This window comes from Rattus norvegicus, chromosome 7 (genome assembly GCF_021556685.1).
Source record: "Rattus norvegicus strain SHRSP/BbbUtx chromosome 7, alternate assembly SHRSP_T2T, whole genome shotgun sequence".
NCBI classification, from domain to species: domain Eukaryota; kingdom Metazoa; phylum Chordata; class Mammalia; order Rodentia; family Muridae; genus Rattus; species Rattus norvegicus.
Window position 1 is genome coordinate 105164209 of NC_141540.1, and position 19330 is coordinate 105183538.

The 19330-nt window shown below is 43.3% G+C and overlaps 1 protein-coding gene across 3 annotated transcripts; it reads right to left on the minus strand.

The window, feature by feature from the left end:
• Positions 1 to 583: 583 nt before the first annotated feature.
• Positions 584 to 18640, minus strand: Gsdmc (gasdermin C). Of its 3 annotated transcripts, NM_001430301.1 has the most exon segments (15): positions 584 to 1054; positions 1176 to 1611; positions 2138 to 2211; positions 2643 to 2772; positions 3246 to 3385; positions 4361 to 4387; positions 4602 to 4631; positions 4846 to 4869; positions 5047 to 5136; positions 7630 to 7741; positions 10908 to 11070; positions 12329 to 12515; positions 13129 to 13343; positions 15321 to 15383; positions 18262 to 18595. In NM_001430301.1, coding segments are annotated over 12 exon segments (1428 nt in total). In that variant the 5' UTR covers positions 13340 to 13343; positions 15321 to 15383; positions 18262 to 18595; the 3' UTR covers positions 584 to 1054; positions 1176 to 1371.
• Between the last annotated feature and the right edge of the window lie 690 nt (positions 18641 to 19330).

The window sequence follows — 19330 nt, forward strand, 5'->3', positions numbered from 1 at the left end:
ACAGAGGGAGACAGCAGGGTATGAGTGATCTGGGAAATGGAGAAAATGGAGCAGCTCTAATTAGAAAGGGGAAGGGAAATAAACACAGAAGAAGGGAGGATAAAATAAGGATGCCTAAAAAGGTACTAAGAAATCATACTGACCACAGGGACCCCAGTGGAGGTAGGGGAAGGACTGAAGGAGCTGAAGGGGTTTGCAACCCCACAGGAAGAACAACGATATCAACCAACCAGATCCCCCATCCCCGCCCCCGCCCGAACTTCCAAAAAGTAAATCACCAACCAAAGAGGGCATGGACGGACCCATGGCTCCAGCTGCATATGTAGCAGAGGATGGCATTGTCTGGCACCAATAGGAGAAGAGGCCCTTGGTCCTGTGAAGGTTTGTTTCCCCAGTGTACAGGAATGCCAGGGTGGTGAGGTGGGAGTAGGTGGTTGGGAGGGGAGCATCTTCATGGAAGCAGGGGGAGGAGGGATAGGATAAGGGGTTTATGGAGGGGAAACCAGGAAGGGGGATAACATTTGAAATGTAAATAAATAAAATAACCAATGAGAGAAAAAAGAAATTATACTACTCACTATCTACTTAAAATATCCCCCAATTTATTTCTGATGCCTTTTAAAGTTATTGACACCCAGAACAACTCAAAACGCACACAATTAAGTAAATGTAACATTTGTATTCTTTTATATATAGGAAAATGTCTAAATCTTTAGCATACTATTTGAGAAGTTTTGACAGATAACTTCATTCTTTTTCGTAGACACGGATATAGCACAGTTATTAAACCCATAAACTCAAAGTGGCACAAGACCAAGCAAGCCTGAGCCCACCAACATTCCACATGGATGAAGAAGGGGCCTGTAAGGCCCTACCCTCCCTAAAACACCATAGCCTGTTAATGCTGCTGGGGTGGGGGGAGGTAGCCTCTGGAAGGTTAATAATCCCACACTCATGCAAACAACCCTAATTAAATGCAGCAAAGCATCAAACAAAAATGTTGAATGAGAAATTGTTGGGAAGAAGGGATTTGAAGGGTTGGATTAAAAGGGACATTGGGGGGGCTGGGGATTTAGCTCAGTGGTAGAGCGCTTACCTAGGAAGCGCAAGGCCCTGGGTTCGGTCCCCAGCTCCGAAAAAAAAGAACCAAAAAAAAAAAAAAAAAAAAAAGGGACATTGGGGGAAGGTGGAATCTGACTTGAGTATATTATTTATATAATTGTGAATGAATAGTACTTTAAAAAAGAAAAAAAAACATTGCATCTTTATTCCCACCAGCCTAAAGCATGCACTGAAATCACCACTCTTGTGAATGCTGATAGTGCAGTATCTCCAATGTATCTAGGACTGAGGCCGGGCTCGGAGGAAGATTTAGGCTTCCACCAGTTGCTGTAAACATGACAGGATCCCGTAAAGAGCCGACAGGGGCATCTTGGCTTCCAAATCCCAAGTTGACCTGGGACTATTCGGCTCCATCTTCAGACCACACCCCTTCAGCAATTCGTAAGTAATGGCCAAGCCCTCACCCTGGAGTGGGGCGAGAAGCTGAGGCTGGAGTGTGAAGGGAATGTTCCAGGGATACTTGAAGTTTGGCTCTAGGATGCTCCTTACCTAGAACAAAAAGTATCAGATTGAGCAAACCAGGCTCTGACCCCAGAGTGGGAAATCTTCTGTCACAACACCCAGGATAAAGAACTAATAAGCAAGACCTGAAGCACTGTGCATGGGTTCCTTACCTATAACATGGTAATCATACAGCCTACGCTGCACAAGACTGTCATCTGCATGTGTATGTGCACATGTATGCATATGTATACACACTTTTGTATTTAGAGGGAAATATACAGGGAGAGAAGAGGCAATTTACAAATGGTAACCGTAAACAAAAGGTGTAACTGACTTGTATCCCCTTACTTCCCACAAACATGCCTTCCTAGTCAGCTAACATAGACCTAATGGGTCTTGCTTCCATAAATGCAGAGATGCACCTGATAATGCAGAACCAACCTGCCTGCTCCCCAGAGGGTTCCTGACTCCCCTCCTTGTAGAAACCTCATTGCTTTGTTCTAGAATGTTCTTTCTGTCCCTGCTTTCCTCTTCCCTCTCCCTGGACTGTCAGCCCCTGGGAGTTTCTCACCAGCTCTCTTTGCTGCAGGAGGATCCGCATCTCCATAGACTGGGCCAGCAGATCGAGTTGGGTATCACTCAGCACTGGGGGGAAGGAAACATGAAGAAAACGGATTTTCTTCTTACCATGAACTAGGAAATCCAATGAGAGGAAAACTCAGACACAGCAATATGTCCCATTAGACTTGAAGGTCAAACGCACTACTCAAGAAAGGTCTCCTACCCTGGAGATGAGCTCTAGGCCCGTAAGTGACATGACCCAGAGCCTGAAAGTCTAAGGGCTGAGGCAGGAACCACCTTCCACCAAGGATGTGTTAGGCGATTGGCGACTGCTCACTTTCTAGACCTCAGACTCTATCTGTGGTCCATTCGCTGTTATCACTCTGAGCGTTGCTGGCTTTAGAGAGAAGGGTGATTTGAGAATGGTCACGAAAGTTCAAAGGCTTTGGGGAGATGGCAGCCCTCTGAGGACCAACATGAGGACTCTCCCCACACTCCCCTCAAATCATTCTTACCCATTAGGGCTTGAAGGAGATAAAGAATGAGTCCCTTTAGGTCAATCCATGGGGTGCTTGAGTTCTTTCTCAGCTCATCTAGGATTAAGCCAGCTGGGCCATCCATGTGCCCCAACTGATCCAACTCCAGCTGCAGGAGACAGGTGTTCTGTTAGTAACATCATTCTCAGTGCTGGGGACTGCATGGCTGTATACATGCTGAACAAGTACTTTTCCACAAAGCTACACCCTGGGCTCCTTTTACCCTTCATTTTCCTCATTCCTGTGACAGGGTCTTGGGCTGTTACCCAAGCCAGCTTTGAACTCACTATGAGAAAGACCTTGAACTTTCAACCCTCCTTCAAGTAGCTTTAGCTTCCCATATCTGGCTCAAAACTATTCTTGTGTAATGTGCCTATTTCTGGAGGAGTTAAGTACCTCCCCATGGGGATGCTGAGCAGAACTAGGGGGCCACACTCTCTAACCCTCCACCATGTGCATGGGGCCAGAGTCCCTAACCTTTGATGTCTTTCTCAGTCTCCTGGGCATCACATACATCCCTCCTCCCTTGTGTCTTGGCATCCCTGTGTCCCAAACATTTCTAGGAAGCTATTGATCTCTCACCATGTTTATCAAGTCAAACAGAACATCACTGTCACTGAGCATGGGCAGGAGATTGGAGAACACAACATCTTGAACATCCTTTGAGAGCATAGCCAGCTGCTCTTTGCGTAGGAAAACTTCCTTTTCTAGGTACTTGAAATCTGCTCACAGACAGCAACACCAATCAGAAAGTGAGGGCAATTCTTCAATTAAATATCCCTAGGATGATAAGTCCTTCTGTACCATGTCCAGCAGCTAAAAATGTCACCAGTGACAGCCTGCTTGAGCACCCCAGGAGGCGACTATCACAAAGCTAGAAACCAGGCAGCATTGGCACTCTGAAAGGAGGGGACACAGCACGGGGGTGGAGGTAGAGATGGAAATCTGAACACTGGCTATTGCAAATGGGAGAGAAATGACCAAGTATTCGTTTCTGAGATCTATCAGGAATGAAATGTACTGCTGGGCTCTCGTGGCAGCAATCCTCGGTGTTCATAGATCAGTTTCCAATTGTGATAAAGAAGTATGTGGTGAGAAGTCAATGCGTTTGTGGTTCTTGGGCACCTGGCACATAAGAGCTACGCTGATTGGTAAGTGTCTCTGAGGCCCATAAAGACTCAGTCAAGCACTGCATTTGAGGATACAACATCTGCTACATCTCCTACTCGCGATCCATGACAGTGGGCGGGTGCCACAGTGAGGCACATCTGTGTAAGTCTTTCACATATTGCCCATGCTGGAGCATGGTCCCAGTTTGTCCTCAGTGAACATCGGTGCACACAATTGCACATGTGTGGATTCAACTAACTAAAAGAAAAATGTGGAAGTAGACCTCCATTTTTTTTTATTCAAAAGTAAGCTCTCATTTGAGTTCCAAGCCTATGGTTTCCCACTAAAAGCCCAGGTTTTCTCTTTTAAAACACACACACACACACACACACACACACACACACACACACACACCCCACACATACACACATACACTACACAGACCACATGCACACCACACACACACACCACACATACACACATACACCACACAACACACAGCACACACACACACACACCACATACACATACATACCACATACATACTACACACACACACACACACACACACACACACACACACTCACCTAGATGGACGGGCTCCTCTATACGTCCTAGAAAGAGAAACACAAGCTGTTACCTTTCTTCATCTTCCATTTGCTCTTGAGACACACGTTGGAGATTCTCTCCTACCATCCCCTCCTTCCTGCTCCAGTCTATGCCTTCACCACATTGGCCTTCCATAAACTTTCCCATCCCATAGGAACCAGAGCGAGGGCTTGTAGCATCACCCAGCTCTCCATTCCCAACCCCACCAGACACACTCACCAATTGGAGGGATGTAATCTATCCACGAGCCTAGAAAGAGATAATATATTAGCCCACCCAAGAACTAGTGTTTGTCCTTATGTTCCACATATCCCTCCCCCTACCCAACCCCTTGTGCTGAAGACCAGATGAACCCCTTATGTCTCAAGACCTTAGGTGAAGACAATCAGGTGGGATTTTGCTATTCGGCTGTCTGCATGAGGATGCAGGTTGGACTTTCACAGTCCTGGAACTATTCACTCACCTAGTCCGTTTGCTGAATATGGCACTGGAAAGAGAAAGTGCAGGTTTACTCTCCAAAGCTTACTCTCTCCATTCTTACCCTGACCTCTGACCTTTCCAACTCCTCTATCCGTCCTTGCTTTTCACCTTGCAGTTATGCTCTTTTGAGGAACTTCCTAAGATAAACCCACCCCCAGGTAGATCCTGTTCAACAACAACATACCTATCTCCATGGTTTGACTACGTGACGACATTCCGAAATTAAATATTCCTGGAAAGGTCTTCTTCTTAGCATTAGCAGAAAGGAGAATGGCTGAACGGAAAAGAAACTCAAGTTAAGAGAGGTGAGGTTACACTTGCTAGAGTTCTTCCCACACTGCATTTAAGGACTCCCAGGCCAAACACCAGGAATGGGGTCAAGCGGAACATCAGCCTGTGTATCCTTGAATGTTTTCACAGGTGCCCTGAAACTTGCACTTTATTATGTTTGTTTATATATTGTGTGCACGTGCATGCATCCCTTAGAGCACACACAGAAGCCAGGGACACCTTTGGAAGTCACTTACCTCCTTCCAACATGAGGGGCACGGAGATAGAACTCAAATCATGAAGCCGGGCAACAAGCGCTTTTACCAGCTAATTCATCTCACTAGCCTGACACTTAGATCTTAAATAAACACTTTACGTGACCATTACATCCTCTGACATTCAAGAATTACTCCATGAGGGCTGGAGAGAGATCAACTGTCAAGTGCTTTGCAGCTCTTGCCAAGAACCAAAATTCAGTTCTAGAACCCACATGGCAACGCCCTCTTCTGGCCTCCCTGGACACTGCATGCACTTCGTATGCTTACATGCAGGCAAAACACAAATACACACAAAATAAAAATACGCAAATAAGTACTCCATTAGGTAAAGCAGACTGTTTTCCTCCTGCCCTGTCATACAGGCCTCTTGTTAGCCTTCAGTTACTAGCTGACCCTTCTTTATCCACTCTCAATCTGGTGATCTCGCATTGTTTTGCATTCACGTTCATGGAGTTATGCTGAGGTCTAAAACTTTTGCCTAACAACAAATTTCAAGCATTTGACCCCTGAAATGAGCCTTTGGAAAAAACAAAGATGACAGCATTTAATGTGTGAACTAAAGGAAGTTAAGACAAAAAGCAAACTTCGAAGAGTGTCTGCAAGTCACATTCTGAGCACTAGGGGGCGAGCACGGCATCTTGTTTATACAATCAGGCACAGAAGGGAACCAACAGGGTCAATGTGCTGACTAATGAGCACAAATTTAGTCCTCATAACAGACCAAAAAGGACTTAATAGCTGCCATATCGCTGCCAAGCAGCTTCAGAGAAAACTGGCCTTCTCGTGTGTAAGGGAGAAACGACAGTGTTGTTTCTTTCCGAAGCTGAAGAGGTAGAGGAAGTGACCAGCAATACATCCGGCTCCAATCTGTCTTCACCGCTTAGGTTCACCAAGCACTTTGCCTGACCTGTCAGTAACTGGGCTCTGCACCTTTAGAGCCCCTTATCCCAGAGCCCCCTCCAATTATTGCTTCCTCTCACCCACCTAGTCAGCTCCCCTAGTGTCCTCTACATTTCCTGTCCTCCCGTGCACACATCAACCTTTAGAGTTTATCCTCCAGGAAGCACCGCACCCCTTCCCTCGGATTCAGCCTCCACAAGTATGGCCTTGGTTCTCTAGGTACAACATCTGATCTAATCACATCGTTTATTTGTTTTATTTTGCTGTTAATATTTTGAGTAAAGGGTTCGTTGTCTTTCCCCTCTGTAAATGAAATCACTTTTCATTTACCATGATCTGTAACCATAAGGCCACCCCCCCAGCCTCCTCCCCCAGACATTTTAAAGGCATCTCCAATCTTGTTCCCCTTTCCCACCCTGTGATTCAATCAGGGGTGCCATAAGAATGTTGACAATTTCTGTAGAAGCAATCAGCCACTAATTGTACTTACTATATGGGAGAGCCCAGCTTCCTTGTCTATTACAGATGACTAGAGGATTGACTCCAGGTCTTTGCCTTGACTAGAATTTACAAGGTAGATACTGCAGGAGTGTGTGGGGGCACACACGTGTGTGTCATGTACATATGTGTGCAAAGCATAGGCGCATGAGTGTGTACATGTGAGTGTGTGCCTATAGGGCATTGCCTCCTGTCCGAGGATCTGCCCTCCACACTGAGGAGTAACTTGGAGCTCTGAGACCTACTCATGTTGTGGCACTCACATCACACACAGGTACATGCCTAACACAGACACTTATACCCCATGGCAGAGTCTGAATTGAATGTGTGTGTGTGTGTGTGTGTGTGTGTGTGTGTGTGTGTGTGTAGTGTGGTGTGTATGTGTGTGTTGGGGTATGGTACACCTCAAGTTGAGAGTCTTGGAAAAAATTCTATGCCATGTTCAGGCATTCTGTCTATAGCTTCAGTTGTGTTGTACTTCTGTTATTTTAAGGAGCTGTAATGTGGGTTTATGGGTCATCTGGTCAACCTGGTGACTCCCTACTGGGCTTCTAAGAGTGACAGGACCTTGAATGGCTAGAGATGAATGCCTAGAGATGGCTGGGATTAGCCTGGACTTCACCCAGCTAAAAAGTACCTCCATTTGAATACTCCAATCAGCTCCCTTCTTTACCTCTGCAACTTCAGCTTCAGTGTTTGAGGTTGGAAATGCTTAGAGGTGACTGAGGATGATGGGACAGGTGCCTGGGACAGTGAGGAGACTGAAGAGAAGAGGAGGTCCGTGTCTTTGGATACCCGACCAGGCCCCCACCACTGCTCACCACAAGTGTTATTCTCAATGACCAATTGCTTCTTCTTGTAGGCCAACACTGCACCCTTTGGGATAGGTACTAAATCTGTTGTTTCCCTTTGCCACTGTCCCTGGGCTTCACCCTGGGGAGACAAAACAACCTTAGGGATTTATAGTCTCAAAACACCATTAAATGCTTGAATTACCCTAGATGCCTAGAACACATGAAACTCAAGACGGATGATCAAAATGTGAATGCTTCACTCCTTCTTTAAAAGGGGAACAAGAATACCCTTGGCAGGGAAGAGAGAGGCAAAGATTAAAACAGAGACTGAAGGAACACCCATTCAGAGCCTGCCCCACATGTGGCCCATACATATACAGCCATCCAATTAGACAAGATAGATGAAGAAAAGAAGTGCAGACCGACAGGAGCCGGATGTAGATCGCTCCTGAGAGACACAGCCAGTATACAGCAAATACAGAGGCGTATGCCAGCAGCAAACCACTGAACTGAGAATGAGACCCCCGTTGAAGGAATCAGAGAAAGAACTGGAAGAGCTTGAAGGGGCTCGAGACCCCATATGTACAACAATGCCAAGCAACCAGAGCTTCCAGGGACTAAGCCACTACCTAAAGACTATATATACATGGACTGACCCTGGACTCTGACCTCATAGGTAGCAATGAATATCCTAGTAAGAGCACCAGTGGAAGGGGAAGCCCTGGGTCCTGCTAAGACTGAACCCCCAGTGAACTAGATTGTTGGGGGGAGGGCGGCAATGAAATGAACATAGTGGAGCACGTGTCTTTTTTATATGTTGGGGCATCTTGTGGGTATATGCCCAAGAGAGGTATAGCTGGATCCTTAGGCAGTTCAATGTCCAATTTTCTGAGGAACCTCCAGACTGATTTCCAGAATGGTTGTACCAGTCTGCAATCCCACCAACAATGAAGGAGTGTTCCTCTTTCTCCACATCCTCGCCAGCATCTGCTGTCACCTGAGTTTTTGATCTTAGCCATTCTCACTGGTGTGAGGTGAAATCTCAGGGTTGTTTTGATTTGCATTTCCCTTATGAGTAAAGATGTTGAACATTTCTTTAGGTGTTTCTCAGCCATTCGGCATTCCTCAGCTGTGAATTCTTTGTTTCATAGCTGCATTTCTATGTAGGTCTGTATTCTCTGCTAGCGGTTGGGGGAGGCTGTTTCTCCTCATTCCAGCTCTTGTCTCCATCAGTCCATGATGGAGTCCATGATGTCTTCTGTGTCTTCTGTCCTGTTACTCATTATCGTCTGGGGATTCTAAAGGTACCAACTACTGAACACAGCAGCCCTGCAGGGTCTGAGAGAGGACATGAAGCATTTGTCCTTCTGAGTCTGGGCTACCTCATTCAGGATTATTATTTCCAGCTACATCCATTTCCTGAAAGTTTCATAATTTTACACATCTTTGCAGGTGAATAAAATTCCATTGTGTTTATTGCCACATTTTCACTGTCCATTCATGAATTACCTCTATGTTCCTTTACAATGCTTTATGGAGCTGAGTGTACCCACCCTTGGTAAAAATATGATGTCTTAGAGTTTCCATTGCTGTGAAGATACACTATGCCCAAGGCAACTCTTACTAAGGTAAATACTTAATTAGTGCTGGCTTACAGAGTCAAAGGTTTAATCCACTATCATCATAGCAGGAAGCACGGCAGCAACCAGGCAGACATGAAGTTGAAGGAGGCGAAAGTTCTACAGGTTGATCCGAAAGCAGCCAAGAGAAGACTGTCTACCAGGCAGCTAGGAGGATCTCAAAACCCACCCACACAGTGACACATTCCTCCAACAAGGCCACACCTACTCCAACAAGGCCACACCCCCTAATAGTCCCACTGCCTGGGACAAGCATATTCAAACTACCACATATATTTAGGATTATAATGTCTTTGTGTTGGACTGTTCTCTTGATCTGTGTGAACTGACATTCTTTCTTCTGACTATTTTTGGATTAAAGTCTATTTCATGAGATTTTACTGTGGCAATTCCTGTCAGTCTACTTCTCTTTTGCTTTGAATATCTTTGCCTGACTTTCACCCTAAGACAGTTTCTATCTTTAGTGGTTGAGGTATGCTCCTTGGAGACAGAAAATTGGTCCTGTTTTTTTTTTGTTTTGTTTTGTTTTTTGTTTGTTTGTTTTTTTTTTTTTTTGGTTCTTTTTTTTTCGGAGCTGGGGACCGAACCCAGGGCCTTGCGCTTCCTAGGTAAGCGCTCTACCACTGAGCTAAATCCCTAGCCCTGGTCCTGTTTTTTAATCTAGACTGCTAATGTGTGTCTTTTAATTAAAGAGTTTAAACCACTAATGTTCAAAGTTTATTGATTTCTGTCATTTTGTTTACTTTTATGATGTTTGTTTAATCACTGACTGAATGTTAGTTTTTGACATCACTACTTGTATATTCTTACCCCTTTCTCCATGCAGAAATATTCTTCTTAGTCTCCTCTCTAGGGCTAGTCTGGGAGTCATAAATTTCTTTCATAAGCTTTATTATGGGAAGGTTTTCTTTCTCCTTTGATTATAACTGACAGTTCCACTCGGTATAATTATCCAGGCTGGCATTCGTATTCTTTTAGGGCTTGAAGTATTTTCATCTGGGCTCTTCTTGGTTTTCAAGTCACCATAGAGAAATCAACTATTATTTTGATGAGTCTGCCTTTATATGGGACTTGGTCCTGGATCATGTGAATCACATGTGCTTGAAGGTATTGAAATCTTGCCCCTTCAGATGTTTATTATCACAGCCAGGCATGGTGAGATAGACCTGCAATCCCAGCATTTGGAAAGTGGAAGCAGAAGGACCAGGGGTTCAAGGCCAGCATAAGCTCCAGACTCAATTGAATGCAATCTAGGCTACATAAGACCGCATCTCAAAAAAAAATATCTGTTATCAGATGATCATGGAACATGGATTAACGGGTATGATTTAGTAAAGGTGTCCCTGTGTTTTTCCAGCAATGAAATTTGTGTGTGTAAATAATACAGAATCCTTACATTTCCGTTTCTACAGCATCTGCTGCTTACTCAAAACAAAACATGGTACCAAATAATAATATCTATTTTGGAATTTACTGGCCCTATGTATTAAAGCATTATAATCAAGGACATTAGAATACAATGTAAGATCAGGAGTTAGCATATACTACATATAAGCAGTGGAAAATAATGACCCCATCCTTCTGACTCCTAGAAGCTGGTCCCCAGAATCCCTCGAAAAGCAAGAGTACACTAGCTGGACTAGCTATCATGTCCTCATCCCATACCTTGACCAACTGGGAGACGAGCGCTTTGCCTGAAAGGTCAATACTGCTGCTGCCTTGCACCACGGTATCCTTGGTCACTTCAAAGACCTCTGTCACCACATACAAGTTGTTCCTTCCCATCTGGCAATCTGTCACAAATGACAGCTTCTTATCCAAGAGTTTCCTGAAGATGTAAACCAGAATAGAAAGATCCAAGTGGCTAATTTCACAGAAACAGAGACCAAATCATGAACAAACAAACAGAAAACGTGAGACAACCTTTAAAAACAAAGAGATTGAGTCCGCTTTAGGCTGGGGATGTGTGCTGGCCATGGAGTGTGAGGACATGAAATGGGGTCCCCAGATAGCATGTGGTTATTGTTAATAATATGGTACGTGTGCTTGAAATCTGCTAAGACAGTAGGCAGTAAATGTTCTTGCCAGAAAAATAGCAGTTACTGAGCTAGCAAGATGGTTGAGCTGGCTGCTGGCTGGTTGATGCTGCAGACTCTGAGGATCTGAGTTTGATTCTCAGACACACACAGCAAAAGAAGAAATCTGACACCTGCAAGTTGTCCTCTGACTTCTACATGTGAGCCATGGCATGCATGCATGTGCATGTACACACACACACACACACACACACACACACACGCGCGCGCGCGCGCACACATGCACACAGAGAGAGAGAGAGAGAGAGAGAGAGAGAGAGAGAGAGAGAGTAAACAAATGTAATAAAATTTTTAAAGAATGGTTACCTGAGGGAGTGATAATATGTTACTGACTTATATGCATATATCACACCAAAATGCTGCACATGAAACATACATTTCTACTTCTAAATTATATGTCAAGAGAGATGGGATAAAAAATTCAATCTAGGGCAAAGTGGTTAAGAGCACTGAATACTCTTCCAGAGGTCGTGAGTTCAAATCCCAGCGACCACATGGTGGCTCACAACCATCTGTAATGGGATCTGATGCCCTCTTCTGGTGTGTCTGAAGACAGCTATGATGTTTTATAATAAATAAATAAATAAATAAGTATAATTTTCAATCTAAATCCATAAGCACTGGAATGCTGATTGCTTAAAGGGACTGTTACCGTCTTTGTCATAGTTTAATCAATATTCTAACAGTCATGTCTACTGATTTGTTCCTTGTTACATGCCCATCCTCTGTACAACAAACAGAAAGTTCTATCATATCAGAACCTTTGTCTGTCTGTCTTGTTTTCCTGCCCCCATCACACTAATAGAGCCGTCATGGGTAACTACCCTAATGAGTCGTGGACTATACATCATTATTTCTTTTTTTTTTTTTTAAGGAGAATAAGCTGAGTTGTCATCCACCCGAGCAACAGAACCTGCTTGCTGCCTCTTTGCCTGTAGGAGCACGTCCTGACACCTGGCTGAGCTACCCTTTCACCCCCAGGGGCCTTGCCTGTTTTGGAGACTTTCCAGTTTCGAATCCGGGATGCTCCTACTCTGAACCTCGATGTCATATCCACAGGACTGAACAAACTCTGCCGATGCACCTCCGTCTGCAATGGTGGCTTTGACGTCCACATCAGCCTTCCATTTCTGGGACGTGATGTGTTTGAGGGGCATGGGAGCTGACACTTCAGTCTCTGAAGAGGAAAGGCCAAACAGGTTTAGCTCAGAATCCACTGTGGAATAGCTGCTCTGGAGAATGGGAAAAATAAGCGTAGCTCCCCTCCTCCTTCAAATCTTTGTCAAGAAGCTAGCTAATAATCAATATCTGAAATGTAAACTACCACAGAGGGCAAATTCTGGAACCCATGAAAGCATGGTATTCATCCCAAGAAAGAAAAATATCATCTGCGCAGTATCTAGAAGTGTCTGGAGAGCATCTTTGCAAGCAGAGAATCCAGCCCCAGGGTACCTTGCTGGAATAGAAAAACACCTGGAATTTGAGAGTAGACTGACCTCAGTCTGGATCCTGATTTTACCAGTTTGAACTATGTAACTTCGAACAACTTTTAAGAACCTCAATTACTTTTTTGTAAGATGGGTATCATAGCTCTATTAAAAGAGGCTCTTGGAAATATTGTAAGATCAAATGCACAGATGGGCCCAGGATTCCTAAAGTCCCTTCCTTGTCCTTTGCCCTTAGGCAGAATGGCTCATGAGCTACCTGTCTGGGCACCTCGTAGACTCTGGGAAGCTGCAGCACTGAAAAATGCTGATTTTCACATTTTTCTGCCCCCTGACTGACAATACCTGGGACGGGAAAATTGGGCTCCAAGATCTGCAGAAGGGAATATCCGACCGGAGTATCTTCAGATTTAAAGAACAATGACTGCGGAGTCTTCTGAAGTATGTCAAACTGGCGGAATTTGGTTGCATCTGACAGGCATCTGACTGGCCTCAGATCTTTTCCTTGAAGCTTTTTGACCACATCCTTGCTAACCTGGTCAAATGTGTAGAGCATGTTGCTAGGATTGGACAGAAGGAAGCACAAAGTTTAGTTGAGAAAAGAAAGAGCGTAACCGACTCTCAGTAACTCGTGATGTCTTTCATAAACCACCGATGTGTGCGAGAACCCCCAGGTCAGCACACAGCAGAAATATACACATCCAAGTTATCCTGGAACTACTCCCAAGGGCCAGACTACAGACTTGACCTAGATGCCCGCCAAAAGATGAATGGGAAAGAGGCTGGAAATGTGGCTCATAGGCTAAAGTACTGACCGCTCTTCCATAGGACTCACGTTCAATTCCCAGCTCTTACATGGTGGCCCACAACCATCTGTCACTCCATTTCCAGGGGATCCTACAACCTCTTCTGGCTTCATCAGACACCAGGCACTATTCAGACATACTTACAGGCAAGACATCCATACACATAAAAATAAATAGTATTTTTAAAGATGAATAGAGAAAGAAAATGTGGTATATATGCATAATTACATTTTATTCATCCATAAAGTGTGAAATTACATCACATACAGGAAAATGTATGGAATTCAGGATCATCGTGCCAAGTGAAATAGACTAAATTCAGAGACACAGATATTCCATGCCTTTCTTATACACATATTCTATATCTTATGATGTATATATATATATATGTATATAAAATATGTATATATAACTTATAAAATAGAAATGACTACTTTTCAGAAAGATAGGGGCTTTGGGGTGGGTCAAGAGAACAAGAAATGGTGATGGGCAGACCTGACGAATTATATAATATGCTGTATGAGAATGCCATAATAAAATCCATTATTTTATGCTAATTTAAAATAATAAATACAAAAAGAAGAAATAAAAGGACTAATGACGTGGATAGGCATTTATCTAAATAATAAATACAATCAGTGGGTTCACGCCCTTCCCTAGCACGCATAAGGACCTGGGTTCAAGACCCTGTGCTACCAACAAGAAACACAAATAATCAATAAGTATACAGAAAACGTCACCACTAATCATAAAAAAAGTTAGTCAAAATCACAATGAGGTATTACATTTCCCAAGATGCTATTGCAAAAAGATATAAAGGCAGTGACTGTTGGGATTAATGTAAAAATTGGAACCAGGTACACTATGAGAATTTAAAATTTTATTTCTTCTACAGAAATCAACTAGGTTTCTCAAAAAAAAACCTTAAGATTAGAATTGAGGGCTGGAGAAATGGCTCAGCGGTTAAGAACACTCACTGCCTGCTCTTCCAGAGGTCCTGAGTTCAATTCCCAGCAACCATATGGTAATTGGTCTGATGCCCTCCTCTGGTGTGTCTGAGGACAGCGACCATGTACTCACACACATAAAATAAAAACAAATCTTAAAAATAATCTTTTTTTAAAAAAAAAAGACTAGAATTGAAGACAGTATCTCAACACCACAGTGGTAGCATACTCATGATCATTGCAGACTATGCATGAAGGCTAAACAGTCTAAATGTCTGTCAACAGAATGAGGGAAATGTGAAACTTACTGTGGACTATAATCAGCCTTAAAGAAATTCTACAAAATGCAGTAATTTGATAAATCTATTTTTATTGGATTTTCATTTATATTTCAAATGTTATCCCTTTTCCCGGTTTCCCATCCATAAACCCCCATGTTCTCCTCCCTCCCCCTCCTTCTATAACAGCATTCCCCCTCCCAACTACCCACCCCTTCCTGCCTCCCTGCCCTGACATTCCCCTACACTGGGGGTCCAGCCTTGGCAGGACCAAGGGCTTCTCCTCCCATTGGTGCCCAACAAGACCATCCTCTGCTACATATGCAGCTGGAGCCATGGGTCCGTCCATGTGTACTCTTTGGGTGGTGGTTTAGTCCCTGAGAGTCCTGGTTGGTTGGTATTGTTGTTCTTATGGGGTTGCAAGCCCCTTCAGCTCCTTCAATCTTTTCTCTAACTCCTCTGATGGGATGTCAAACTATATGTCAGTCACACATGATTCTACTTACCTGAATTATCTCAATCTTTCCAAGACCCAGAGAGTACAACAATGCTGTCTACCAGAGAGAGCTCTGTAAAGAAGGAGAAAGATGTTAGTAGTCAATCAGCTTAGTGTTTCCTTTGCACAGATGAAGAAACTACAGATCTGTTAAGAAGGGTTGGATCTGTACTCTGTTGAAGGCAGAGCTCATACTATGTATTACCACAATATATTAAATATTACAGATAAAAATTTCCACACAACAGTCATAACTCTGTATAACTAGGTGTTCTAGGTTCTGAATAGATATCAAAATCTTCAAATAGCCACACACTTCCAGTAACATCTTAGGTTGTCCATAGAATGCTTAAAAAGTTATTGTATTAGTAATTTTTTAAGTTGCTATGAAAAAATGCCTAAACATAAATGACTTAATGGAGGAGAGACTAATATTGACACAGGATTTCAGAAGGGCAGTCACTTGAGCTCTGTGCATTTTGACAGAACATCATCTGTGCTGGGAACTGAACTAGGATCCTTTGGAAGAGCATTGTGATGGTTTGTATATGCTCGGCCCAGGGAGTAGCATTTTTAAAAGATGTGGCCTTATTGGAGTAGGTGTCACTGTGGGTGTGGGCTTTAAGACCCTCTTCCTAGCTGCCTAGAAGCCAGTATTCTGCTAGCAGCCTCCAGATGAAAATGTAGAACTCTCAGCTCCTCCTGCACCATGCCTGCATGGATGTACCATGTTCCAGCCTTGATGATAGAGGACTGAACCTCTGAACCTGTAAGCCAGCCCCAGTTAAATGTTGTCCTTATAAGAGTTGCCTTGGTTATGGTGTCTGTTCACAGCAGTAAAACCCTAAGACAAGCATCAAGTACTCTTAGCTGCTGAGCCATTTCTCCATCCCCTAAATATTTTCCTTTTTTATACATATGTGTATGTGTGATATGTGTGTATGTATGCATGTATGTATGTATGTATGTATGCATGCATGCATGCATGTTTGGGTGTGCAGGGACACATATTTCTATGAATGTTCATGTAGGATGGTGTCATTATACAGGTGAAGGCAGGTACAAGATAGAACTAGGGCTGTCATTGGATGAGAAGGAAGGATGGGCAGGACAAAAGTTTTAGAGAGGGGAGGAGACTGGAACAAGAGGAGAGGAGCAGCGGAGAGAACATGGAGGTGGATGTTAAGATTCCTGTCTCTGCACATTTATAAGTTGTTATGAATATTCTTAAGGGATGGATGTGTACAGTGCTTTGTATGTCTAGATGAGCAAATTATATATTATCAATTGGATCAGATATTATTGTGTTGTGTGTTCTTTCATGTGACAATTTAAGTTTAAGAGAGTGTGTGGTGGTTAGACACGCTAGCCTACCACAAAATTGGGGTATGTCTGGCCTGGTGGCAACCTGTCTTGGGAACCAGATGGGTAGAGAAATTGTTGCCAGGCTCAAAGAGTAACCATCAACAGTGTGATATGGGATGGAGCAAAGCAGGTGAGATGCTTTGCTGACTGAGATGAAGATATCTACCAGATATCTTGGGTCACTATGATGCCGGACCTAGTGAGGGATAAAAGACAACATTTTCTATTATAATTTTACTGCAACATGTTCACCCACATGTGTGCATGTGAAGGTCTGTGGTTGGTATTTAATGACTTGTTCAATCACTCCTTACGTTCTATATTGAGGCAAAGATCCCCACCATGGCTATTCTGGTTAATCAGCTTGCCCCAGAGGTGTCCTATCTATACCTCCTGCATGGTGAGATTACAGGCTGACACCTTGCCTACTGGGTTTTACATGGGTCCCTAGGATTAGAAGTCTAATCCTTACTGGGGCAGTAGAATCTAAGACCTTCAATCCCAGTACTTGGGAGGCAGAGGCAGGTGGATGTTCAAATTGGAGCCCAGCCTGGTCTACAGAGTGAGTTCAAGACAGGCAAAACTATACAAAGAAAAAGTCTGATCCTCATATATGTACAGTGGGTGTTATACCTGCTGAACCATCTTTCCAAGCCCTTGTCTGAATATGTTCATTCAATGGTCAGTTTATTCCAAAGCTATGGGATCCATGAATCCATAAGGCCAGTTGCACTACCAATGAGCAACATGGCTCTGCTACACAGAAAAACTCTTTCCTGAAAACAAAATCCCAACAGCAAAGAATGCAATTACTTCTGAGGCTATTCATGGCAATGTTCAAATAAGACATATCTGCAGCTTATACACTAGGGTGAAGACCCAAGATTGCTACGGAATTTTTTACAAACGTAGTGATTGGTTTTATGCAGACCATGGGAAAGGGGAGGAGTGCAGAGGACTTCAGGGTCCCTAGATTGAGCAACATGACAGAGGTGGTGCCTTTGCCCTGACACCATTTCCAAGAAGAGAGAGAAATTGAATTTCTATCTCAGCACATTGACTTTGAAAGCCAGAGAAAGATTAATCATACATACACGCACAGGAGTTGTAGAAACTGTCATGGAGATAAAATGTGTGGGTGGAAATCGAAACTTTGGTTGTAGATATTCATGAACTTGCATATGTTAACAATACTTTGCAGGAAAGTCTAAGTAAGATTAACTGGCTTAAATCATTCTCTTTACAGTAAAGAATAAGATTTCCAATGACAAGGAACTGAGCTTTGAACAATACAACTATAATAAGAACTGTCAACAATCATAAAAAAGGCTTCAGGGGACCATTTTCAACTATGTCTCCAACACCAAACCTGAACAGAGATGTGTCAGAGACTGGTCTTTGCTCTTCCATACTCCCGGGAGCACTCCACTATTTCTCTTATGGAGAACTTAAAAAACGCTTCCTTCCCTGCAGGTAACATTACTTAGGAAAACCCATCAACTCATTTCACAAACCAGCCTGAAGAACTCTGTCTCACCACACAGCCTTCTTTCCTTACCTACTCCCTCATCCCCATCAGCACTTACCAGGTGGAAGCCGGTTTTTCTCTCTAGAGAAAGTACAATTGAATGTGACTCCTTAGTCCTTGGACCTTTTAATCTAATATAACTTGTACGAACTCCAGGACCAAATCAACGTGATTCTCTTCACTATGTTTCTCTCCTTTCAGCAGGTCCAAGACAATTTTCAATGCAGTGTTCTGACCAGGTAAGCACAGGGATGCACTCTTTTCTCCAGGAACTTAGCTCTGGGCTCAGAACTTGTGTTCAAATCCACCATCCAAAAGAGTATGGATCTGCATCAGAGAGCATTTGCAGGTGAGCCTGGAAGGCTCTCCTGGCTCAGAAGAGGGAGGATTCTTAGGAAACAGTGCACCTCTCTCTTTATAAAGAAAACCAGTTGAACAAGTCTGATTTATGATTGTCAGGAAATGGGTTTGGAAGGACTCACCTTCTGGTGAACGTGCTGGGTGTGACATGTCTGCAATGGGAGAATTCACGGATGTGCTGGCACTCCAAAAGTTACTTCATTCATTGCTATAACCAATGCCTGTCAGAAAGCAACTCCAGAAAGGAAAGGCTCGCTTCAGCTCATTTTAAGTACAGAACTTAACTTCGCAAACAAGTTGAGCACCAAAATATTAATTCACTTGAGAAAAACAAAATCAGGTTTACATTTAAAAAGCTTGAAACTCACTAGAAATCTCAAGAAATCATTGTGAGAATCTATTTATATTTTGACTGAGAAAAGTTTTTTTTTTAGATTTATTTGTTTTATGTATATGAGTACAGTGCTGCCATCTTCAGATGTAAGAGGGTATTGGATCCCATTATAAGTGGCTGTGAGCCACCATGTGGTTGCTGGGAATTGAACTCAGAACCTCTGGAAGAACAGTCAGTGCTCTTAACCACTGAGCCATCTCTCTAGTCCCAAAAGTTTTGTTTTTGTTTTTGTTTTTTTTTAAGAGAAGTAACTTTTTTTTGCCACCAATGATGCAATGACAATGACTCTCATACAACTATTGATAGAAACAAACCATGAGAATATCTTTTTTTTCTCTCTCTCTCTTTTGGATATTTTTTTATTTACATTTCA